The 26,252-nt window shown below is 42.0% G+C and overlaps 1 protein-coding gene across 1 annotated transcript in view; it reads right to left on the reverse strand.

The window, feature by feature from the left end:
• TMEM163 (transmembrane protein 163) overlaps window positions 1-26,252 on the reverse strand; it is a 265,888-nt gene that overhangs the window by 24,226 nt on the left and 215,410 nt on the right. The window contains exon 5 of the mRNA XM_049889215.1: window positions 21,532-21,628. Coding sequence (XP_049745172.1) covers window positions 21,532-21,628 — 97 coding nt within the window. The remainder of the gene's footprint in view (window positions 1-21,531; window positions 21,629-26,252) is intronic.

Here is a 26,252-nt window from a genome sequence, read left to right on the forward strand (position 1 = left end):
TCACCTCTTACAACTTTCCCCCCCACCCTCACTCTGCTCCAGCCACAATGGCTTCCTTCGTGTTCCTCAGATATAACAAGCACACTCCTACCTCAGGGCCTTTTCATGAGCTGTTCCCTCTGCCTGGAGGCTCCTCACTCCCTCACCTCCATTCTGTCTCTGCCCAAATGTCACCTTCTCAGTGAGATAATTTTGAACTGGAACTCCTTTCCCATCCCTGATGCTGAGCTTTTTTTTTTTTTTTTTTTTCCAATTTATCCCCCCAGGATCTAAGAATAGTCTCTGAGGAGAAGGATCCAAACACTGACAAAGACCTCAGCTCTCAGGGCATCTCAACACAACTTTCCAACTCCTTCAAAAGTACTTTAGTACTTTTCACATTCAAACATACATGTGGCTATTTCAACTTACATTAAATAAAATTTAAGATTCTGTTTCTCTTCAACAAGCCAAATTTCAAGCGCTCAATAGCCACATATATTATGGCTAATATATTGGAAAGCACAGACATACAGTATTTCCATCATTGTGGGAAATTTCACTGGACTGTGCTGACTTAGAAACAAGTTTGCTATTTTCTCTGAACTTGGGACAAGGCAGTAAGTGGCTAGACAAGTACAAGGCAGGAGCAGCTTGAGGCTGTGACCTGGCAAATGGTTAAAAGAGGAAGTTAGGCAAGGAGATAGGACATTTAGATTGAACTGAGTTCAGCAAATCACAAGGCTAAATAAAGCTCATTATAACTAACGCCCTGCCTCCAAAATGCACGTAGGGATTCACTGTTGTTTTTAAATTATATACTATTTTACTGAGATATAATAACATACAATAAAATGTCCAGATTTTAGATACTCCATTTGTTAGATTCTGTCCACTGAACATACCTATGTAACCACACCCAAAGCAAAATGTAGAGCATTTCCATTACCCCAAAAGTTTCTTTGTACTGCTTTCCAATAAATTACCCCTCTCTCCGGGTCCGCCTCCAGCAACAACTTTGTGATTTCAGTCACCACAGATTAATTCTGTCTGGTCTTGAACTTTATATAAATGGAACCAGTGTGTACTATTTTGTCTGGCTTCTTTTGTCGACATAACGTTTTTGAGATTCATCCATGTTGTTGCAGGTATCAGTAGTTCCTTCTTTATTGTCACTGAGTCCTGTTCTAGCAATTAGTTTTACAGCCCTCCCTGTGAGAGGTTTTTAGTGATTCAATCTAAATGCCTCCTGCTGACACCAGGCTTTCTTATTTAGGTTCCCAATGGAGACAAGCAGTTGCCGATGTAAGGAGAAGGTAAAGAAATAGGAGGGACGCTGATGGGGCCTTATCCTCTCCCCTTCCTTAGGAATCCCTGGGTGGTGCAAATGATTAATGCACCTGACTGTTGACCGAAAGGTTGGTGGTTCATGTCTACCCAGAGACGCCTCAGAAGAAAGGTCTGGTGATCTACTTCTAAATGATCACACACAACAACAACAAATGATCAGCCACTGAAAACCCTACAGTCCACTCAGAAAAGAAGGGCGAGAATGGTTGCACAACTCGAAGAATATAATCAATGTCACTGAATTGTACATGTGGAAACTGTTTAATTGGCACATGTTTTGCTGTGTATATTCTCAACAACAACAACAACAAAATAAAGAAAACTCCATGGAGCACAGTTCTATGCTGACACACATGGAGTCACCAGAGTCAGAATCAACTTGAAGACAACTGGTTTGGTTTGTTTTTGTTCTTACGTAGGAGACCATCTGTCTTCATGAGAGCTGTACGGTCAGGTTAAAATATCAGAGTAAAATGAGCGCTTGTGGAGGAGTTGCTAGCACTTCTCCCACCAGGATCCAAGAGCAGCCTCTAGGGTGAAGGATCCAATCACTAACCAAGACCTCAACTCTCAAGATGTCTCAATGCAACCTTACAACTCCTCCGTTTTGCTGAGATAAATGTGAACCCCACCTTCTCTGCTCATCATTCCACCAAATACCACCACCACCAATATAGAGGTGGGGGTGTGAGTCAGCACCTAGAAGTCAAATTCATCTTCCGACTGATTTACATTGCCATGGAAAATGGACAGCCCTGTTTCTAGCTAGTCAGCAGCCAAAGGCAGTCTCTAACATTGTGGCTCTGAGTTCTTCTGCCCCCTCACCACCGCCCCCACTTTTCCATGTAGCCTTATCTGGAGTTGTTTTTATTGTGGGGTTACACAGGAAAACCTCTCGCAGAAATGAAATATTTTTTCTACAGCACCAGACATCACCTTCTACTTTGTTTTAAATGCATTCCTTATTAAAAATGACACCTGCAGCTCCATTTCCAGGCCACAATGAACCATGGCTGCTAATAACAGACAAAATCCATTTCTGAAGAGCCAACCCACTCCTTCCCTCAGAACCCAACACTTTCCTTTGTGGTGAGATGTATGACAGCTAATGGGGAAAGATGGCGGCTCACTTGATTATGCGTGCAGAAAGGCGTCCTTTGCCTTCCTAATGAGGACAAATTTCAAGCCATTCTGACACTACATGTGTTCTACTATTACCCAGGGAAATGCTGATGCTGGCTGAATAATAAATATATATTGATTTACGGTCCCAGGTGAAATTAAAACAGTCACTTTTGTCCTCAGATCTTTTCATCCACCCCCCCCCCCCCCCCCACAGATGAGGAAAGCTGGCAGATGTGAAGGAAATTATGCCAAGCATAAGCCTTCAATTTCCCCCGGTTATTAAATTATATTGACAAATTGCCATGGATTCACATTAAATGACTTCCCGATTTTTAAATTAGCACCAGGCCATTTCCATGTTGGGAGGGTCAAGAGTGGGTGTTTCAGCAATCAGGTAAACAGCCTGGAGCTCTGTGGCCAGTGGAAACTGGGGTCACAGGTGGGGCTAACAGACCCACTGGGGAGCCCAGGTTCCTGGCAGTCCCTGGCCAGGACAGCAGGCTTGACAGTTGAGACCCTGCAAATCTTTGTGAAGGGAGCAGGTGGCTGGCTCCACAGGCAATGGGACGCTATGGTCAGCAGGGGTACAGACGCCACAGAGGAGGGTGGAGCCATAGCCAATGAGGGGCAAGGAGGGCGGAGCCACAGCCAATGAGGTACAAGGAGGGCAGAGCCACAGCCGATGAGGGATATAGAAGGCACTCTGAAGTTCTTGGCTAACACTCAAGGTGCAGCCTGGCCTCTGTTAAAGGAGGCATCAGTCAGATTTCTGATATCTGACAAGATGAGGAATGCAAGAGTCTCTGGAGTCAAGTACAAAGCTCACTGGGGTCAAGCTGTCTAATCCCTGGTCGTTGTCATAGAATCTGAGATGAGCCAACCTGGCTGAACTCCAGCACCTTCCTTGAAACCCCTTGGAGGTGGCCTCAAGAAGCCCAGAGGCCCAGTGACCATGAGGCATTTAAAGTAACGGACACACCCTCAGGGTTTCCTAAAGCCAGGCCCAAGTATAACATCCCCTCAGCTAAACCCTCAAATGATCAGCTCTGCTTTGCACAGCAGGAGGACCTCGGCTGCCTCCTTTTGCTCTCTATGTTGTTATGAATACCACACCAACGTCCCAGTATCAGGCTAGAGAGTTCCTTAAATAACAGTAATAACAATACAAAACCAACCAACCCAAACCCATTGCCATCTAGTTGATTCTGACTCATGACGACCCCATGTGTTACAGAGTAAAACTGCCCCACAAGGTTTTAAATGTCTATAATCTTATGGAAGTAAAGTGCCAGTCCTTTCTTCCATGGAGTTGCTGGGTGGAGCTGAACTGCCAACCTCTCTGTTAAAAGCTGAGCACAAACCATTTGCACCAGCCAGAGACCTTAATACTAATACAAAACCCAAACCCACCACCGACAAGTGTCGATTCCCACTCAGAGACCCTATAGAACAGAGTAGAAACTGCTCCATAGCGTTTCCAAGGAGCAGCTGGTGAATTTGAACTGCAGACCTTTTGGTTGGTCAGCAGCTGAGCTCTTAACCACTGTGCCTCCAGGGCTCTGCAAATAATAATACAAGTTGATATTATTTATTAATGACCATTACAATTATGGCTCTTTTCCAAATGTTTCACAATCAATTTTATTTAATTTCATTTTAAACAACCATTGCAAGACCCCTGCTAGGTGGAAATTAAGACCCTAAACAGAGTCAGGTCACACAGCTAGTCAGTGCTGTTGAAGGTACTCATACCTCCATCTGACTGACCTAAAATCCATTGCCCTTCACTGCCTAGAAAATGGAGCACTCCTCCTCTAATTTTGACTGATGGCCCCAAATTTAAGTTTTTTGCCAAATAAAAGGAAAAGAACAAGTAATTCACAATACTACGAATACCTCTTCATATATCTGAAAACACCTTGAAACTCAGAACAGGTTCCAGTTAAAGATGACAGAATGAGCACATACGTGCAGCTTTTGTAAGCTCACTAAATGGTGGCATGGGGATTGTTTTTGAGGCACAAACCCACAAAAACAAAGAAAACCTGAGAAGGGTGGCAGCCACAGAGCTGTCGGTGCTGGGGAAGTAGCCAGAAGAGTAGTTATAGCTGCCTTAAAAGAGCAGAGAATGCTGGGATTCTGAGGCAGAGTTGAGAAGTCGAGATGTCCGATCCCAGAAATCAGAGCCATTAGGCACCCCTAGAATGGGGGTGAAAGAGGTGGGACTGAAAATAGGAGGATTAACTGGCAACATCTTTAAGAAGTCCACATTCCCTCCCCCACTGCCCAGAGTGCCTAGACTGCTGTTCCCCAGCGGGACAGAAAGCTGGAGCTCTGTTCACCGCAGAGAATGAAATAAAGGGTGGGTCTCTGCACTGGGCACACCAGGCTCAGCTGAGGGTGGGTGGTATGGTACTGAAAATGGGAATTAATTCAGTTTACCTACTTGCTCTGAGAATTGATAGGACAGATTCAAGGCTTGCCCCAGGCAAGAGCCCAGAAAATGAATCTAAATGTATAAGATAAAATATATTGACTAACAAAGTAAACCAATTATATTAACATACATAAAAATTGTGCTATAGTAATATAAGTGCTTCTAAATTAATGCATTAAATGGCAAAATCTAACCACAGATATAATAAAACCCAAATCCACTGCTGTCAAGTTGATTCCAACTCATAAAAAAATCGAGTAATAGTGACCCTAATAAGTATGGTAATTTTGAAGTAGTGATGAACATAAATAACATTTTGAGATATTTGCCAAAACTAATCTCAAATGAAAATATCTGCTTTTTATTGGTGACAAAGTTAGAAGTACTGCTAATATGACTACTGTGGTTTGTTGCCTAAATTTATGTATGATTGAAGAAAATGCTAAATTTCAGATAAAGGTTAAATGAAAACAAAGACACTTTTTTTTTTCCAGTTCAAACTCATGGATTCCCTAAATTCCAGCCAAGGACCCAAATGCCAGGTTAAGAATTCCTGCCATAAAATTAAGATCACATTTGACAAGACTACTACACACAAATCAGAGCTTGTTCTTAAATATAATCAGCCAGTAATGACCAGACTTTTGGGAACCCATCTTACATGAAAGGCAGAAGCCCAAATAAACAGAAACCTGTCACTTGGCAGACATAATATGTAGGGAGAAGCTCAAAAAACTATCATTAACATAGAAGAGACTATAGCTGTGAGACAAGAAAAGGGTGTTATAAAAAGGACCATATACAGAAAAAAGAAAGTTTTAAAAACCAAAAATGAAATAACAAATTTACAACTCAATAAGAACATCAAAAGATAAGTTTAAGAAACTCTCTCAGAAAGTAGGAAAAAAGACAAAAAACAAAAGATAGGAGAGAAAATTAGAGGACTAGTCCAGGAGTTTCAACATTTGAATAACAGGAAGCCCCAAAAAAGAACAAAGAAAACAATAGTGGGAAAACAAATGGGTAAAACAATTCAAGAAAATCTCCCAGGACTGACGGGCATGTGTTTCAGAGTGAAAGGGTCTGAGTGCCCAGCATAATACAAGGCGGAAAAAAAAAGGAAAAACCCTCACCAGGGATAAAAACCGTAAACTTTCGGAACACTGAGGACAAACAGAAGATCTTACAAGCAGCCAGAGGAAAAAAACAGAGTTGTCTGGAGTTTTTTTGTTTGTGTGTTTGTTTTGGTTTTGTTAAAAAAAAAAAAAAGACTGGTTATTAAAATGGCACTAGATTTCTCAAAAGCAGCACTAGAAATTAGAAGACAATGGATTGTCCCCTCAAAATTCTAAAGGAAAACTCATTTTAACCCAGGTAAACTATCAAGTAAGTATAAGGATAGAATACCAACACTTCTGGACATTCAAGATCTGAAAAAAAAAATTTGTTTTCCCTGTACCTATTCTCCTCATATCACGGGATGAGATGGTACCTATTCTCAGGAAGCTGCTGGAGGATGTACATCTCCGAAATAATGAAGTAAACCAAGAAAGACAACAACATAGGACCCAGAAAATGGGATTCAACCTAAGAGAGAAGTAAAAGAAATCCCCAGGGATCTTAGGATGACAGCTGTGGAGCCAGCCTACAGCATGCTCAGTCCAGACTTGAGCACATCAGATGGCTGAGCTCCAGGAGGAACCACAGAGAATGAAACTTACAGAATATCAACTGTGTTTAAATATATCCAGAGGAGATTTACCTAACAGGGCCAGAATTAGGCCTTAAATTAATGGTACACCAAAAACCAAGTTAATACACACACACAATAGATAGGTATAGAGATACAGATATTTATTACATATTCATTTATAAGTACCAAAAAAAAAACCCCAAACCCAAGCCACTGAGTCGATTCTGACTCATAATGACCCTATAGGACAGAGTAGAACTGCCTCACAGTTTTCAAGTAGCAGCTGGTGGATTCCAACTGCCAAACTTTTGGTAAGCAGCCGAGCTCTTAACCACTGCACCAGCAGGGCTCCTTATAAGTACCAGGAAACATAAAATATAGTACAAGAAAGGAAAACACGAATTATATAAGACTACAAGGCTGAGGTGCAAGTAACATTTACAATCATAATAATAGCAATGTTGAATACTAATCTAACCAAAATGACAACGTAAAGATACTGGCAGGATGGAGTAGTCAATGGGAGGTTGTTAAAGCGAAAACCTGAATAGGACATCAATAATCATGCCTATAAGTGATAAATCAAGAAGTAACAATATGAGTATATTACTTAGAGCTGTGAAGGCTGAAAGAAATTATAAATGATTGCCTCCAGGCAAGGCTATTTTTAATAATGAGCCTTGTAGAACAATTGACTATTCAAATTATGTATATGTATAATTTGGATAGAAATTAAAACTAAGCCTAAAGAAAATATGGAGGCCTGGTGGTTTGGGTGGTACTATGGTTAAAGCATTTAGCTGTTAACCAAAAGGTGGGCAGTTCAAACTCACCAGCTGCTGTGCGGGAGAAAGATGTGGCATCAGCTTCCGTGAAGATTTATAGCACTGGGAAATCTATGGGGCACTTCTACTCTGTCCTGTAAGGTTGCTATGAGCCAGAATCAACTCCACGGTAGTGGGGTTTTTTTCCTTTTCTTTTTTTTTTTTTTTTTTGGCAAAAGAAACTGGGGGCAACAATTTCTGGATGTATCAGTCAGAGCTCAACCTGAGGCATATGATGGAGGTGGCTTTTGAAATGCATCTTACTCATCTAGTGCTGCTATAACAGAAATACCACAAGTGGGTAGCTTTAACAAAGAGGGATTTATTCCCTCACAGTGAAGTAGGCTAAAAGTCCAAATTCAGGGTGTCAGCTCCAGGGGTGGCTTTCTCTTTCAGCTCTGAAGGAAGATCCTTGTCCTCATTCTTCCCATGGTCGAGGAGCTTCTCAGGCGCAGGGACCCTGAGTCCAAAGGATGTGCTCTGCTCCTGGTGTTGCTTTCCTTGTTGGTATGAGGGCCCCAGCTCTCTGCTTGGTTCCCTTTCCTTTTATCTCTTGACAGATAAAAGGCAGTACAAGGCCACACCCCTAATCCTAACATAAAATTACAATTACAAAATGGAGGACAACCACAGAATACTGGGAATCATGCCTAACCAAGTTGATACACATATTTTTGGGGGGGACATAATTTAATCCATGACAAAATGGCATTGGGAGAATCATATATTCATGTGAGAAAACAATTAAAATTGGATCCCTACTTCATACGAAACACAAAAAAATCAATTCCAGATGAATTACAAGCCTAACTTTAAAATTTCAATTATATTTTCATGGCAGCAGGGCAGTAAGATTTCTTAACCCTCCTCCTCCTCCTTTCCTGCCCCCAAATGATCACAATCCCATAGAGGAAAAGGTTGATAAACTTATTATTCCAAAATTAAAGGGAAAAAAAAATCTAAACTGCAAAAGATATACAATATTAAAGAAAAGCAAAATATTGGGAAAAATTATTCACAACTTATATATACCAAGATGCTTTGAATGTATAAATAATTCCTAAAAACAGGTAAGAAAAAGACAACCATGGAAAAATGGGCAAAGGATCCAAAAAAAAAAAAAAAACCAAACCCACTGCCATCGAGTCAATTCCAACTCATAGCAACCCTATAGGACAGAGTAGAACTGCCCCACAGAGTTTCCAAAGAGCACCTGGCGGATTCAAACTGCCGACCTTTTGGTTAGCAGCCATAGCACTTAACTACTACGCCACCAGGGGCAAAGGATATAAAGAAGCAATTTACAAAAGAGGAAACACAAATGGCCAACAAATATGTAACAGTATGATTAACCTCACCTATGATTAGGGAAAAGCAAATTAAAATGAGATATGGTTTTGTACCCATTAGGCTGGAAAACTGTGATTACTTTGAAGGTATCAAGTATGATGATGTTCAGGGATGGAAAAACCAATTCTCAACTTTATATGGAATGGCAAGAGGCCTAGAACAGCTAAAGCAATGTTGAAAGAGAAGAACAAAGTAGGAGGACTCACACTTCCTGATTTTAAATCATACTCTACAGCTACAGTAATCAAAACCGCCTGGTATTGGTATAACAACAGACACACAGATCAAGGAAATAGAATTGAAAGTCCAGAAATAAACCCACACATCTGTGGTCAACTGATTTTTGAGAAGGATGCTAAGGCCATTCAATGGGGAAAGAAGAGTCTCTCCAATAAACAGCGTTGGGAAAACTGGATTTCCACATGCAGAAGAATGAAACAGGACTCATGCCTCACACCATACACAAAAACAAATTCAAAATGGATTAAGAACCTAAATGTGCAAGCTAAAACCATAAAATTCTTAGAAGAAAATGCAGGGGGCAACACTGTCAGGCCTAGCTTGTAACTTTGGATTATCTAATCTAATAGCAAAAGCATAAACAGCAAAAGACAAAATAAATAAATGGGACCTCATAAAAATAAAAAATTTTTGTTCATCAAAAGACTTTAACAAAAAGTGAAAAGACAAGCTACCAACTGGGAGAATATCTTTGGAAACCATATATTCAATAAGAATCTAATATCCTATATATATATATATATATATATATATATATATATATATATATATATATATATATATATATATATATATATAAAACCCTGGTGGCATAGTGGTTAAATGCTATGGCTACTAACCAAAGGGTCTGCAGTTCGAATGTGCCAGGTGCTCCTTGGAAACCCTATGGGGCAGTTCTACTTTGTTCTATAGGGTCGCTATGAGTCGGCATCAACTCGACGGCACTGGTTTTTTTTTTTTTTTTATATATATAAAACTTTAACAACTTAACAGCAAAAGAACAAATGACACAATTTACCAAAATGGGCAAATGACATGAACAGACACTTTACCAAAGAGAACATTCCAATGGCCACCAAACACATGAAAAGATGCTCAGTGTCATTAGCCATCAGAGAGATGCAAATCAAAACCACAATGAGATACCATTTCCCTCCCATTAGGATAGCTAAGATTTAAAAAAAAAAAAAACAATAATGCTGGTGAGGATGTGGGGAAATTGGAACCCTTACCCACTGCTAGTGGGAATGCAAATGGTACAGCCGTTGTGGAAAACAGTGTGCCCATTCCTTAAAAAGCTAAAAATGGAACTACCATATGACTAAGCAATTCCACTCCTAGGTATATACCCAAAAGACCTAAAAACAGAGACTCAGAGATTTGTATAGCAATGTTCATGGCAGCACTATTCACAATAGCCAAAAGGTAGAAACAACCTAAATTCCCATCAGAAGATGAATGGATTAACAATATGTGGTAATACAGTGGAATACTACTCAGGCAGTAGAAGAAATGAAGTTATAGATGGAGCTGGAAAACACTACACTGGGTGAAATGAGTCAATCACAAAAGGACAAACATTGCATGACCTCACTTATAAAAAAGGCAAAAAAAAAAGAAGGCTAATATATAGAGAACAAAGTTTATTAGTGGTTACCAATGGCAGTAGGGAGAGGGAAAAGTGGGATTAATGGAGATGGAAAATCACATTGATTAAGGGTAGGGTTGCACAGTCGATTATTGTAATTGCTGTCAGTAAGTTGTATACCTGTAAAAAGCTGATTTGGCAAAGGTTGTTTGACGGATATATTTACAACAATGACAAAAATAAAATAAAAGACTAGCTGCTGAAGCCACTTATGTACAATCAAAAACAGCTCAGAGGATTTGTTTCCTTGGTTTGGAGGTTTAGGGTCTTGGTTTCTTGGGATATCCCAGCTAATTGGCCTGATAATGTGCTTAGTGCTTCTGTTCTACCTCCTAGTCCATTGTGTAACGCCTGGAGTCTTAAAAGCTTGCAAGCAGCCATCCAAGGCTTGATAACTGCTCTCTATTCACCTGAAGTAACAGAGAAATAAGGAGAGTCAGGAATAGGAGGAGGATATACAATGTGTGGCTAATTGACACCATGAACAACTGCCTCCTTTGCCATGAGACTGGAAGAATTGGATGGTGCCCAGTTACCATTACTGAACATTTTGATCAAAGATTCCACAGAAGAACACTGATCAAAAGGGGGAAAATGCAAAGCAGAATGTCAAATTTTCAAGGACTCTAGACTTTCTGAACCCATGAAGATGGAATTAACCTCTGAAACTACTGCCCTGAGATTATCTTTAAACATTAAAATAAAAGTATTCCCTGAAGTCTTCCTAAAACCAAATAACAGTTTAGCTTCACTAGTAAAGAACATCTGCCTTGAACATTATGCTCTCAAGAAGTATCTATATTGGATCAAATTGACAACAGCAACTGGAAAGGTTAGATAGGAACCTTAGGAGTGAGTTTATGTGAATGTTGGAGGAACAACTCAGAAAAGGAGGGTAAGAATGGAGCACAGCAAAAAATATAATCAATGTCACTGAATTGTACATGTAGAAACTGCTGAACTGGTATATGTTTTGCTGTGTATATTCTCAAGAACAACAAAACACATTAAATTTAGGAAAAAAAAAAAACAAGGATGGTGATTGTCATGGATTGAATTGTGTCCCCCCAAAATACCCGTCAACTTGGCTAGGTCATGATTCCCAGTATTGTATGATTGTCTATCATTTTTCCATCTGATGTGATTTCCCCATGTGTTGTAAAACCTATCACTAGGATGTTAATGAGGTGATTAGCAGCGGTTACACTGATTAGATCTATAAAATTAGATAGTGTCTTAAGCCAATCTCTTTTGAGACATAAAAGAGAGAAGCGAACAGAGAGACAGGGAGCCTCACACCATCAAGAAAGCAGGACTAGGAGCAAAACACATCCTTTGGACTCAGGGTCCCTGCACCTGAGAAGCTCCTCTACCAGAGGAAGATTGCTGACAAGGACCTTCCTCCAGAGCCGACAGAGAAAGCCTTCCCCTGGAGATGACACTCTGAATTTGGACTTATAGCCTACTAGACTGCGAGAGAATCAATTTTTCTTTGTTAAAGCCATCCGCTTGTGGTATTTCTGTTATAGCAACAGTAGATAAATAAGACAGCAATGTTCTGAGAAAGTAAAGTGATACAGCCACCTTGGAGGGCCACTTGGCAGTAGCTATTAAAATTAAAAAATGTGCATCATGGGCTATTCAAAAATTCCACTTCTAGATGGATATTTAACCAAAAGAACCCTAGTGGTTCAGTGTTTAAGCACTCAGCTGCTGACTGAAAGGCTGGTGGCTCGAACCCACCCAGAGGCTCTGTGGAACAAAGACCTGGTAATCTGCTCCCCTAAAGATTATGGCCTAGAAAACCCTATGGGGCAGCTCTACTCTTTCATATGGGGCCACTAGGAGCCAAAATCAACTCAATGGCACCTAACAACAGCAACAAGATATTTAACCTAGAAACAGAGGGTCCCAGACAGAGCTTGAAAAAAATACAGAACAAGATTCTAACTCAAAAAATGACAAGACTTACTGGTCTGACAGAAACTAGACAAACCCCAAAGTATGGCCCCCTGGACACCCTTGTACCTCAGTAATGAAGTCACTCCTGAGGTTCACCCTTCAGCCAGAGATTAGACAGGCCCATAAAACAAAACGAGACTAAATGAGCACACCAACCTAGGGGCAAGGATGAGAAAGCAAGAGGGGACAGGAAAGCTGGTAATGGGGAACCCAAGGTCGAGGAGGGAAGAGCATTGAGATGTCATGGGGCTGGCAACCAGTGTCACAAAACAATATGTGTATTAATTGTTTAATGAGAAACTAATTTGCCCTGTAAACCTTCATCTAAAGCACAATTAAAAAATAAAATAAAATTTACCAAACATAAAAAAAAAAGATATTTAATCTAGAGAACCACCACCTGCACATGTCAAACATTACCACAATAGTACAATAATGTTCATGATAGAAAACTCTGGAAACTACATGTCTTAGGCTGGGCTTTCTAGAGGAGCAAAACCAGTGACGCGTGTATGTGTGTGTATATATATATATACATACATATGTGTGTGTGTATATATATATGTATATATATATATACACACATAGAGAGAGAGACAGATTTATTTCAAGAAAATGACTCATGCAGCTGTGGAGGCTGGCAAGTCCCAAATCCATGGCTCAGATGTCGGGCTGGAGCCTTATCCTGACTCATGAGGTTGCAAAGACTGATAAACCCAAAATCTGCAGGTCAGACAGCAGGCTGCTGGCTCACATCCCAAGAACCTGAGGTCAGAGGATGACAAGTCAGATACAGGATCCAGAGAGCACAAGCTTTGCCAGAACATCTATATCTTTTGGATGCAGGCCACATCCCCAAGGAAACACCCCTTCCAACTAATTGGTTACTTACCTCAGATCACAAAATGGCAGGATGATTACATAATATCTGCCAAACTACTGAGAATCATGGCCTAGCCAAGTTGACACATAACCTTAACCATCACAGTCCATTCTTTGTCAACTTGGCATATGTACACATCTCCTTACACCATACATAATCTCTAAATAAGACAACTATATATATATATATTATATATATATATATATTATAAAGTCATGCTTGTGCCTAACATGATACAACTAACGTGTATACAACTGAAAACACACTAGCCCTGTTATATCTTATATTTTATAATAAGTAATGGAATAAGGGAAGAAGGAAACAAAGATATTTGCAATACATATATATAAATATGTACATATTTACATGCACTCATACAAGTATAACAAAACAAGGAAGAAATACTAAAAACAATTACACTCCTTTTTTCTGCAACTGGTCACATGGCCATAACTAGTATACAGAACTGCCTTCTTCCACCACCCATTCTGTATTCCCTTTGCTCTCAGCCAGCACCTCAGCTGGTCATGTTTCTTGGCCTGGTGGGGTGACCCAAACCTTCATTCTCGAAGGGTCTGGGCCATTAATTGTCATTTTGGAACTGTGTTGTTGTAGTTTTTCATTGACTTTAATCACAGGGCATGGTAATACTAAGAGATGTCCTAAGGGATTGCCTGCTTTCCAGACATATCTTCTTTACCTCCATTAAAAAAAAAAAAAAGTAGTATCAATCCAATTTCCCCTTGGTATTCAGGATCAATCACACCAGCCAATACGGTAACTCCTTTGCCTATTGACCTAGAGGTTATGAGAAGCCCAAAGTGGCCAGGTGGCATTCTTAACTTCCAGTTCAATAGAATTAGTGTTGTGTCTCCACAAAATATAGGGTCGTGGAAACAGGAAGCCAAAATTTGGTGAGTGAGTCACTAGGGGTAATAAGGAGTGGTGCCACTCCCATTTCCGCCCCTTGATTCCTGGACCCATAAATTCTGGCTATAGGAGAAAAAGCACTATATATTGAATACTGGTTTAGAGCATATACAGTCTTCTGGAGAACATTGCTCCAATCCTGCAAGGTATTGCCACCTAGCTGGTGTTGTAATTGTGTCTTTAGAAGGCCATTCCATTGTTCTATCAAGCCAGCTGCTTCACTATTATGGGGAACACAGTAAGAACAGTGAATTCCATGAACATAGGCCCATTGCTTCACTTCATTTGCTGTGAAGTGAGTTCCTTGATCCAAGGCAATGCTACATGGGATACCATGACAGTGGATAAGGCATTCTGTAAGTCCACGACAGTAGTTTTGGCAGAAGCATTATGTGCAGGGAAGGCAAATATGTATCCAGAGTAAGGCAGAATAAGAAGAAAACGCTGCTCTTTCCATGATGAAAGTGGTCCAATGTAATCAACCTGCCACCAGGTCGCTGGCTGATTGCTCCTAGGAATGGTGCGGTATCTGGGACTCAGTGTGTGTCTCTGCTTCTGGTAGTGCCTGTAGCCAAGTCAACCTTGGTGAGTGGAGCTCCATGTTGCTGAGCCTGTGCATAACTTCCATCCCTGACACCATGGCCGCTTTGTTCAGGAGCCAATTGAGCAATGATGGGAGTGGCTAGGGAAAGAGGCTGATGGATATCCACAGAACACGTCATCCTAGCCACTTGATTGTTAAAATCCTCCTCTGCCAAGGTCACCCTTTGGTGAGCATTCACATGAGACACAAATATCTTCACTTCCTCCATTCAGAGAGGTCTATCCACATGCCTCGTCCCTATTCCTCCTTGTCACCAATTTTCCAATCACGTTCCTTTCAAGTCCCTGACCATCCAGCCAAATCATTGGCCATGCCGTAGGAATCAGTATAAAATCACACATCTAGCTATTTCTCCTTCTAACCAAAATGAACAACCAGGTGCACTGCTCAAAGTTCTTCCCCCTGGGAGGGTTTCACTCACCACTGTCCTTCATGGTGGTCCCAGAAAGGGGCTGCAGTGCTGCCGCTGTCCACTTCCGAGCGGTGCCTGCATATCACACAGGACCAGCTATAAAACAGGCATAAATTTTCTGATCGTAAGGAACTTCTCATGAGTCCAGAGGTGTAGACTGGGAGAAGGAAGTAACATGACAGGGGTAGGGACCATGGGCATTTGGGTCACTTCCTTACATAATTTACTTATGTCTTCAGGTCCTGCTCAAGGCCAATCTCGTATATACCACTTCCATTTAATAAAAGAATGCTGCTGTGCATGTCCTACTTTATGACTCAGTGGGTCAGACAACACCTAGTTCATGATGGGCAGCTCATGCTGCATAGTGACTTGGTGGCCCATAGTTCAGTGTTTAGTCTCTACTAAGGCCCAGTAACACGCCAAAAGCTGTTTATCAAAAGGAGAGTAGTTATCTGCAAAGGATGGCAGAACTTTGCTCCAAAATCCTAAGCGTCTGTTCTGTGATTCACCAATAGAGGCCTGCCAAAGACTCCAAACAGCAACTCTGTCTGCCACTGACACCTCAAGCACCATTGGATCATCTGGATCATATGGTCCAAGTGACAGAGCCACTTGCATGGCAGCCTGAATCTGTTGCAGAGCCTTCTCTTATTCTGGGCCCCTCAAAAGTAGCAGCTTTTTGAGTCACTTGATAAACAGGCCAGAGTAGAACATCCAAATGAGGAATATGTCATCTCTGAAACCCAGTGAGGCCCACCAGGTGTTGTAGCTCCTTTTTAGATGTAGCAACCTATGGGTGGACTTGAACCTCTAACCTTTTGGTTAGCAGCATTCCCACCCACTAGGACAGCTATTATCAGAAAAAACAGAAACTAACAGGTAGAAATCCTGGTGGTGTAGTGGTTAAGTACAACGGCTGCTAACCCAAAGGTCAGCAGTTGGAATCCACCAGGCGCTTCTTGGAAACTCTATGGGCAGTTCTACTCTGTCCTTTAGGGTCACTATGAGTTGGAATCGACTTGAAGGCAATGGGTTTTTCTTTCTTTTTTTTTTTTTTTGTAACAGGTAAGGGCGAGTGTGTGGAGAAATTGGAACCCTTGTGCATTGCTGGCAGGATTGTAATACGGTACAGCCACTGTGAAAAACAGTTTGGTAGTTCCTCAAAAAATTAGAGTTACCGTATCACCCAGCAATCCCAATCCTAGGTATATATCCCAAAGCAGGGGCTTAAACAGATCTGTGAACACCAATATTCATTGCAGCATGAGTCAAAATAGCCAAAAGGTGGAAACAACCCAAGTGTCTGTCAACAGATGAAAGGATAAACACCATTAGTACATACAAACAATTGAATACTGCTCATTTATGAAGAGAAATGATGTCCTGATGCATGTTACAGCATGCATGAACCCTGAAAACATTATGCTGAGTGAAATAAGTCAGAAACAAAAGGACAAATATTGTATGATCCTACTTAGGTATCTAGAACAGGCAATGCATAGAGACAAAAGTTTCATAGTGGTTCCCAGGGGCTGAGGGAGTGGGGAATGAGAGTTATTGTGAAAGGGCACTGAGTTTCTGTTCAGCGTGATGAAATGGACAGTGGTGACGGGTGTACAACATGGTGAATGTAATTAATGCCACTGAATTGACACTTAAAAATGGTTAAAATGGCCATTTTTTTGTTATATATATATATTTTTTTTTAATGAGATGGATAGCAGGCAGAAGTTGGCGGCAACACTAACTTTCACCAACACATTTTCTCACCAGCGTGGAGAGAAGTGACAAAGGCCACGGCTCTTCACAGTGAGAGCCTTAACTCAGCTGTTTCCTCTTATAACTCCCTCCACACACACCCTCCCTCTTTGGAACAGTCAACTGTACAGAAAATAAAGGAGGAAGTCTCCAAGTGCCTCTTAAAGCAGCTGACCTTCACTGGTGCCCACAGCCAGCCCAGTCTCCTTGTTCTGCTTCACTGGAAAGTTCTTTAGGGTAAAGATCCTGTATGCAGTCCATCTTGGTCTCATTCGCTTCTCAACTCCTCAAAGGGGCTGGGATGACCAGAGAGTCCACTTTGATAGGATTACTTAGGCATTAAGGACTTTAGCCCAGTGCCCCAAAACTACCTACCAGTGAAGTATCAAATGTTTCTCCAACAATCCTGTATGGCTTTGTCACCAGATACGCATATTCTGGTTATAGGTTGCATATTCCAAATTAACAGTACTGTTCATGTGATAAGGAGCACTGGTGGCCCAGCAGTTAAAGTGATTGGCTGCTAAACCAAAATGTCAGAGGTTCAAAACCACCAGCAGCTCCATGGGAGAAAGATGTGGCAGTCTGCCTCTGTAGAGAATTACAGCCTTAGAAACCTTACGGGGTCACTATGAATCAGAATTGACTCGACAGCAGTGGGTTTGGGTTTGGCCCATGTGTTAGCAGGATGAAGCACATGGAACTTATAGGAGCCTTATCATTTTTTTTTTATCATTGGAGAGCCCCTGGGTAGTGCAAATGATTACAGTGCTTGGCTGCCAACTGAAAGGTTGGAGGTTTGAGTCTACCCAGAGGTGCCTTGTAAGGAAGCCCTGGCAATCTACTTCCAAAAAAATCCCGCTTCCAAAAAACCAGCCATTGAAAGCCCTGTGGAGCACAGTTCTACTCTATCACACATGGGGTCACCATGAGTCAGCATTGAGAACAACTGGTCCTGATGGTAGTGGTCATCACTGAAGGAACTGTTCCCAACTACACCATATAAACAGGGATGTTTATTTTAGTCAACATTCTGGAAATAAAGAAGTATTCAGTATAATTCTCGCCATTAGCTAAACAAACAAGCAAAAAAACCCCAGAAATTTTATGAGAATCGTATTGTTCATGTTATGCTCAGGGAAGTGAATGAAAAAAAGATTGCCTTTGAACTATTAAATAAACACCTTTTGAAAAATTCTTTTTCTTTCTTCAAAGATAAGAAAGTGCTCTCAAAACCTCACAAGAGAGAAAGAAGCACTAAATTTGTTTGTTCTCACATTCCACTTGGAAAAAACAAGCACCAAGAGATTAAACAGTTTTCCCAAGGTCAAGAACAAATACATTAGAATAGCAATGTACTCAACCTTGATCCATAAACACTAAATCAAAAAAAAAAAAAAAAATCTGTACCCATTGAGTGGATTCCAACCCCATGATAAACATTTGTGTTGTTGTTAGTTGCTGTTGGGTTAATTCAGACTCCAGGCCAGCAGGCGACCCCATATGTGCAGAATAGTGGTACCCTTAAAAACACAGAGGACCCTGCAGTAGGCTGGAAGGGAAGTGGAAAGGAACGAGCATGTTTCTCTCCATCCCTCCTTTCTTCCTTCCTCCCTCTTCTTTGTTACTCCAACTCATCAGCCACCTAAGATAGTTTTTCACAATAGCAGTCACTGTCAGATTTTTCAAGGCCACAGGGCAGGTGTTGCACGGAATGGAGGTAAGTTCACCGCCATTCAGTAGAGTATAGAGAAGTCCCAGACTTTGTATTCATTCAGAATCTTCTGTAAGACTGAGTCTTTCTGGCCTGCATTTCCTCCACCAGGATACTGAGAGAGTTGTATTAGCTTATCTTAAAGGCTGATTTTTCAGACGTCAATTTCTGTGGTATTCCAGGACGTAACCCAAGGAACAAAAGGAACCCTCAACCAGTTGTCAGGAGACTTGGGTCCATTCAGCACGTGTCTCTTACACTGATATTGCCAAGTCTGGAGGAAGTCATTTTACCTTTTTATCTGAGGACCCATTTCTGTATTATAAAATGGCAGTGAGCCTAACACCTCTACCTATTTCAGAAACACTGTGATGGTCTAGTGAGACATCAAGCTGAATGGTGCTTTCTAAGGTGAAAAATGAAGGAAGGTATAACAGAAAAGAACCACGGTGGCAGAGTGCTCACAGACATATCATATCCTGATTAAAATCCAAGGCTTCCACAGTGAGGAAAAGAGAACCAATCAGAGCCTCTTGCGCAGCCATTTCCAAGGTAACACTGGCGCTGAGAACCGAATCATACTGTACGCAAGAGACTAAAAACATATACCCTCCATGCTCCCAGAGGTTTAAAATGGTTACTACTCTCAAGAGCCCGAGCCACCAGCAGGCAATTTTCTTCAGAGCTCTGACAAAATGGCCAGAAAGGGTTGTGATTTTTAAATCTCACCTCACAATTTATATAAAATGCAGAGGGTGTGGGTTTTCTAAGACCAGGCCAGTCTTAGTCAAAACCCTAGAGCTCTTCATCCTCTCCAAACCCCTTCTTAGGCTTCTTCTTTTAAAAGTTATTTGAACCTGTGGGATAAGAGACTGTCCCAGTGGTAAGTATTTCAGCTATGGAGAAAAAAACAAGCAGGACTTTGCAGGGGTTCTGAGCACAGTTATCCAGTGGGCAGGTTAGACCTGTGGAAAATTCATTTTTAATGTCTAAATCAATGAATGGGTCAGCTATCATGGTGCTGACAATCCCCACCAATAAACACTTCTTGAAGGTGATGCATGTTCTCCATTCCCCTTTAAAATCCAAAGATGTTATCTGACTGGGCATCTAATTTATAATCACACTGTCTTCATGTCTTATCCATGGTTAGGATTCTGACAGAATGGAACACTGGACAGGCAAGACTGATGGAAGAAAAGGATGGAAAAGTCCAGGATCCCAAGCAAGCAGGAAGACCAGGGTGAGACAGTCTAATAATCAGAGTGTAATAAAAGTTAGTATTTGCTTGAGCTCACACTGCTTCTGAGACTAAAAGCCACAGGCAGGTACATTCCTACCCTAGTATCCCTCTGTCCTCCCTGTCACTGAAATATTAGACAGCAAGGTTCTGACGAACTGCAAAGATATATACCAGCGAAGACTTCAGCAGGTTGGTAAAGCCATAGCTCTCATCTCAGTTTTAAAAAGTGGTGGTGAGCGGATTGGCAACCCAATGCATTTGCTTTAATACCTCTATCCAATGCAATAGAATGTCCCATTACATTTTCAACTTCTCCATTAAAACACACACACACAAATGCAATACATCACCGAAAAAAGGTTTAACATACCTTTTTCTAGAGCAAAATTAAAGGTCTAATAATTTTGGCCCTATAGAAGGTGGTGCAGCCAAGCTCAAATCAAATCACGTCTTAAGAACCCATATTTCACATTTAAATCATTGTGTAGCTTGTACACAGAAGGATTATTGTAATGGTAGCATCTTCACCTCCTCGTAACCAAATCAGTTGCCTTCTGCAAAGACTGCCTGATAGGAAGTTGTTAAAATAATTCTTTTCTTAGACTTTTTTTTTTTTAGATGAAGGTTTACAGAACAAACTAGTTTCTCATTAAACAGTCAGTAGACACATTGCTCTACAACATTGGTTAACAACCTCTTGACATGTCAACACTCTCCCTTCTCAACCTTGGGTTCCCTATTACCAGCTTTTCTGTCCCCTCCTGCCTTCTAGTCCTTGCCCCCGAGCTGGTGTGCCCTTTTAGTCTCATTTTGTTTTATGGGCCTGTCTAATCTTTGGCTGAAGGGTAAACCTCAGGAGTGACCTCATTACTGAGCTAAGAGGATATCCGGGGGCCATACTCTCAGGGTTTCTCCAGTCTCTGTTAGGCCAACAAGTCTGGTCTTTCTTTTTGAGCTAGAATTTTGTTCTACATTTTTCTCCAGCTCTGCCCAGGACCCTCTATTGTGATCCTTGTCACAGCAGTCGTGGACTTTTTTAAGGGGGAAAAAAAAAAAAGAATCAGAGTACAGGTAATGACTGTCACCCAGAGGACAAGGCAGCCAGACATATTTTACTATGAAATTATGTCTGTGAGTTTCTGCATCTGAATGTTAGTGATGCCAGGAAACCTAATGTGAAGAGATTTACATATTGAATTGAATGAATTGCAAAGGAAAAGTAATTCTTATTACAACGATTACTGAATGGACGCAGATCGACAGATGCAACCAACGCAGAATAGATCACTCGTCTATATAAAAATAACCATGTTTGTCTTTATAAAGAAAAGGCATTTTGTTTTTAAAATAGTCAAAAGATCTAAGGAAAGGGACACAGAACTCGGTATCGGCTCAAAATTCAGAGAGTTTTCATCTTGCCCAGAGCTTTTCTCTGCTGAGTCATTCACATTCCTGAAGTGAATTCTTCTATAACCCCCAAAACATTATATATTCTCTGTCAACCTGCTCAATTCTCTGAAGTAAACCTGTCAGGAGAGGCCGTGCAGGAGCTGGTCCCACTAGCAGAGGTTATAAAAGAAGAATTAGGACCTTACCACTTCTGGAAGCAGCCTAGTTGAGAGGTCGTGGATAGCTTTGACCACTATACATATGGACGACAGCAGGAATATCACCCCCAAGATGACACAGGCTCTGCAAAGAAACAAAACATTGAGAATCGTAACTGGGAGAACTCCACCTTGCTGAAGAGTTGGCACAGTGACAGTGACAATGACACAGTCAGAGATTGGAACCCAACCATAATATACCACACTCTCCCAGGGACCACCCACAGTCCTAGGATTGATACTGAGTCATTCTTGGAAAATATAGTCCAATATCGCCAAAGTCAATCCTCTGGGAAAGAGCCTCACATCCTACCTAACCTCACAGGAGCACATGAATGCTGGCGTGGGAGGGGTCTTGAGGGCATGGAATCCATGTCCCCTGCCTGCGGCACAGTGTTCCACTCCTTCCCCAGCTGAAGGCCATGGTGTTTAGTAGTGACACATGGCAGCTCAGGCATGAGACATCCCAGCTCTACCACTTAACTTGTTGTCAAATGGGAGGAACAGTTCCTACCGGAACAAGAAGTAAGTTGAGCACAGAGCACATAAAGTAACCCACTAATGCAAGCTTAAACACTGGAAAAGAAAAATCTACTCTGATATCTCTTTCTGATATGACATGATAAAACCAGAAAACCAAACCAGTTGCCACCAAGTTGATTCTAACTCATGGCGACCCTGTGTGTGTCAGAGTATATCTGTGCTCCCTAGAGTTTTCAGTTGATGGCTTTTTGGAAGCAGATTGCGAGGTTTTTATTCTGAGGAGCCTCCGGGTAGACTCAAACCTCTAACCTTTCAGTTAGCAGCTGAGCAAGTTAACCATTTGCACCACCCAGAGAGTCCATGACATGATAAGCACCTTTGGATTTCCCCAAAGATGAAAAGGAGGAATGATTTGATGCTGAGAAAAGATAGACTGTTTGTGACAAGACAGAGTGAGTCTATAAAAGGAAATGAGGGAAGGGAAAGAAGAATGAGGTTAGACAATATACCAGTTACAGGAGGAGGCAGGAGCCCTTTAGGGATGAGGCGCAGGGTTCAGCCAGAGGACTCACACCCAGAATATAGCCAAGGATGTAGGGTGGGGGCTGGCAAGAAAGCCCATAGGGGTCAGGACAGAGGAGAAGACTGTGGAAACCTAGATACAATAAACAGCAGGAGAAAGAGAGATGGAAAATGAAGGTAAACATAAGGAAACGATGTCAATAATACAAGGATCAAAATACCAAAAGCTGAAAATTAAAACAGAAAGGAAAGACGAAAAATAAAAGAATGACTACCATCAGCTCTCAATCATCCCAGTCCCAGCCTGCTGTCTCCATCATCTGGCCAACTTCTCAGCCCCAGCTCTCTGCCCACCTATGCTGGGAGAATTCAAGTCAACTGTAGCTTTACCTTGAATAAAAATCACATTGCAAGTCAATATGTGCCCCATGGAGGATCATCGTGTAATCCAAAAAAAAATTTTTTTTTCATCATCCATCTGGGATTCCCTTCTCTGGTTCAACTGCATGGCCCCAAACTGTCTACATCACTTTGAAGGGGCACCTCTACTCTCTCTCTGCCACATGCCTATGGACAGACACGATGCCCCCGTATTCTAAGTCAGAATCAAAGCAGTAGACAAGGCTGCTTGGAGTTACCCCAGTAGGTATCTAATCCATATTCTAGTTGGAGTTTTATTCTTACTAAAACACAGATATAAAGAAGGAATAGCTGCAGGCTAGAGCTAAAGGCAAAAAAAGAACCCCCTTTACAGAGCACAGGAATCCCTGGGCGGTGCAAATAGTTAACACACTTGGCTGCTCACGAAAAGGTTGGAAGTTTGAATCTGCCCAGAGGTGCCATGGAATAAAGGCCTGGCAATCTGCTTCCAAAAAACCAGCCATTGAAAACCCTGTGGAACACAGTTCTCCTATGACACACATGGGGTCACCATGAGTTGGAACTGACTCGATGACAACTGATTTTGGTTTATAGAACATAGAGAGGGAGAAAAAAGTAATGGGCTGTGAATCTTGGAACAGGCTTGAGCAAAAGGAAGCACTGGCCTTAAAAACCGAATGAATGGCCCATCACAGGTATCATGGGTGCCATATAGCCTTGGGGGAAGAAACATACACTCAAGGGGGAAAAAGATAATGCAGACACTACAGACACACTGAAGCATCAGCAAGGGTGGAGAACATGAAGCAGTGCACCTGGAGCAGGTAACCAACAGTCCTGACTCACAATCAGAGGGCAAAGGGGGCAGCAGCCAAGAGGGTAGTCACCTCCCAGGCTGCATTCACTGGGAGAGCCTTACAGCAACCAGACATTGAAGCCAGAGCAGGGATTTCCAGGGCATTGGAGATCAAAGCTCCCAAAGCTGCTCCCTGAGCACCAGCTGTGCCCACATGGAAGATGTCAGCTGAGCTGCCCAGTGCTTGATGTTACCTGTGATTAAATGGGACAGTGCAATGTCTCATTACAGGAGATGAGCCTAAAGTCCAATGGGACTCCAAGGTAAGTTTTGTGGCATATTTTTCCCCATTCACAAAGCTCCTGAGTAACCAGCAGACTCCCTCTTTCATTGACCTTTCCGGTAAATTCAACCACCCACTCAGTGGTTTTCAACCCTGGTGACACACTGCACTTACCTAGGTTTTTTTTTTTTTTTTAAGTTGCCCAGGAACCAGTTCAGCCCAATGTTATCAGAACCTCTGGGAGTGATCCCAGGCATATACATTTTTTAAAGCCTCCCCCCAGCCCCCGGCCCCATGAAATTCTAATGTGCAGCTAGGATTGAGGACCCCCAGCCTGGACCCAGGCCAGGTCCTGTCCTTAGGGGGCCTCCAGTGTCGGGTAGAAAGCACACAACTTATGTAAAAGAGGGCAGGATGATAACGGTCTCCCAGCTAGTGGAAAAGGAATGGGGTCTAGGGGTACCGAAGAGGTCCTGTAATGTATTCGTTCATTAACAGATTTCCTCTCCTGAGAAAGGAGCAGGGCAGCTGTCTGTGTGCTAGACATACAGGCAACCTGTCACCACACCCTCACGGGGCCTCCACCTCCATACTCCCCTGGGGGAATAAAGAGAATAAACGTCTGCGATTCTTATTGGCAGCAAACAAGCTGCAAGAAACACTGCAGGAAAGGAATACATCTTTCACCAACCACTGCAGGCTTGCCTCTATGCAGCCCAAAGTGGCTTTGGGGTTGTTGGCATTATTTAAGGAGGCAGGTATAAAGAATGCCATGGCCTCTGTCATGGATTAAATTGTGTCCCCAAAAATGTGTGTCAGCTTGGCTAGGCCATGATTCCCAGTATTGTGTGATTGTCTACAATTTTGTCATCTGATGTGATTTTCCTTTGTGTTGTAAATCCTACCTGTATGATGTTAAAGAATTGTGATTAGTGGCAGTTATGTTAATGAGGCAGGACTCAATCTACAGGATTAGGCAAAGCCAATCTCTTCTGAGATATAAAAGACAGAAGCGAGCAGAGAGACAGGGGAGACTCACACCACCAAGAAACAAAAGCCAGGAGAATAATGCGTCCTTTGGACCCGGGGTCCCTGCGCTGAGAAGTTCCTTGACAGAGGAAGATTGATGACAAGGACCTTCCTCCAGAGCCAACAGAGAGAGAAAGCCTTCCCCTATTGCTGATGCCCTGAATTTGGACTTCTACCCTTCTAGACTATGACAGAATAAACTTCTGTTTCTTGAAGCCATCCACTTGTGGTATTTCTGTTATAGCAGCACTAGATGACTAAGACAGCCTCCTTGCATATTTACTTACTTATGAAAAACCCACTGCCGTCGAGTCGATTCCAACTCATAACGACCCTATAGGACAGAGTAGAACTGCACCATAGAGTTTCCAAGGAGCGCCTGGTGGATTTGAACTGCTGACCACTTGGTTAGCAGCCATAGCAATTAACCATTACGCCACCAGGGTTTCCTTACTTGCTTATAGAGCCTTAAAACTATACTACAAATTCCTTAAGGGGAAAACCATATTCTCTATCTCAGTGTCTATCACTGGGCTGTGCAGGAAACAGGTACTCAGCTTGCATCTGTACAGCCGGCATCACTATCAACTGGTTAATTGTTCAATAACTGCAAGGGGAAGGGGAAGGGGCAGTGGTAGTTCAGCGGTAGAATTTTCGCTTCCCATGCAGGAGACCTGGGTTCCGTTCCTGGCCAATGCACTTTACACACAGCCATTGCCCATCTGTCAGCACAGGCTTGAGTGTGGCTATGATGCTGCATAGGTTTCAGTGGAACTTTCAAACTAAGACAGACTAGGAAGAAAGGCCTAGTGATCTAGTTCCAAAAATCAGCCAATGAAAACCCCATGGATCAAAATGGCCTGATCTGCAACCGATCATGAGGATGGTGCAGGACCAGGCAGCGTTTCATTCCACTGTGCGTGGGGTCTCCATGAGTCAGGGCCCACTTAAACAACAACTGATTTGTAAGTTTCCCTCCACGGAGTTTCAGAGGGCGTCAAATGTGGGAGAGGAAAGAGACTCCTAATACTTTATTCAAATGCCCATGGAGTAGCCCACTCTGTAAAGTAACTCTGAAATAGAATGAAAATCAACAGAATTTTGTGATTAGGTTTATTAAAGGTGAATTTTACAGAACTGTATAGGGTCATTATGAGTCGGACTCGACAGCCACGGGTTTGGTTTTTTATGGGTGATCATATTTAAGTCATGAAT

Source organism: Elephas maximus, chromosome 6, assembly GCF_024166365.1.
Source record: "Elephas maximus indicus isolate mEleMax1 chromosome 6, mEleMax1 primary haplotype, whole genome shotgun sequence".
NCBI classification, from domain to species: domain Eukaryota; kingdom Metazoa; phylum Chordata; class Mammalia; order Proboscidea; family Elephantidae; genus Elephas; species Elephas maximus.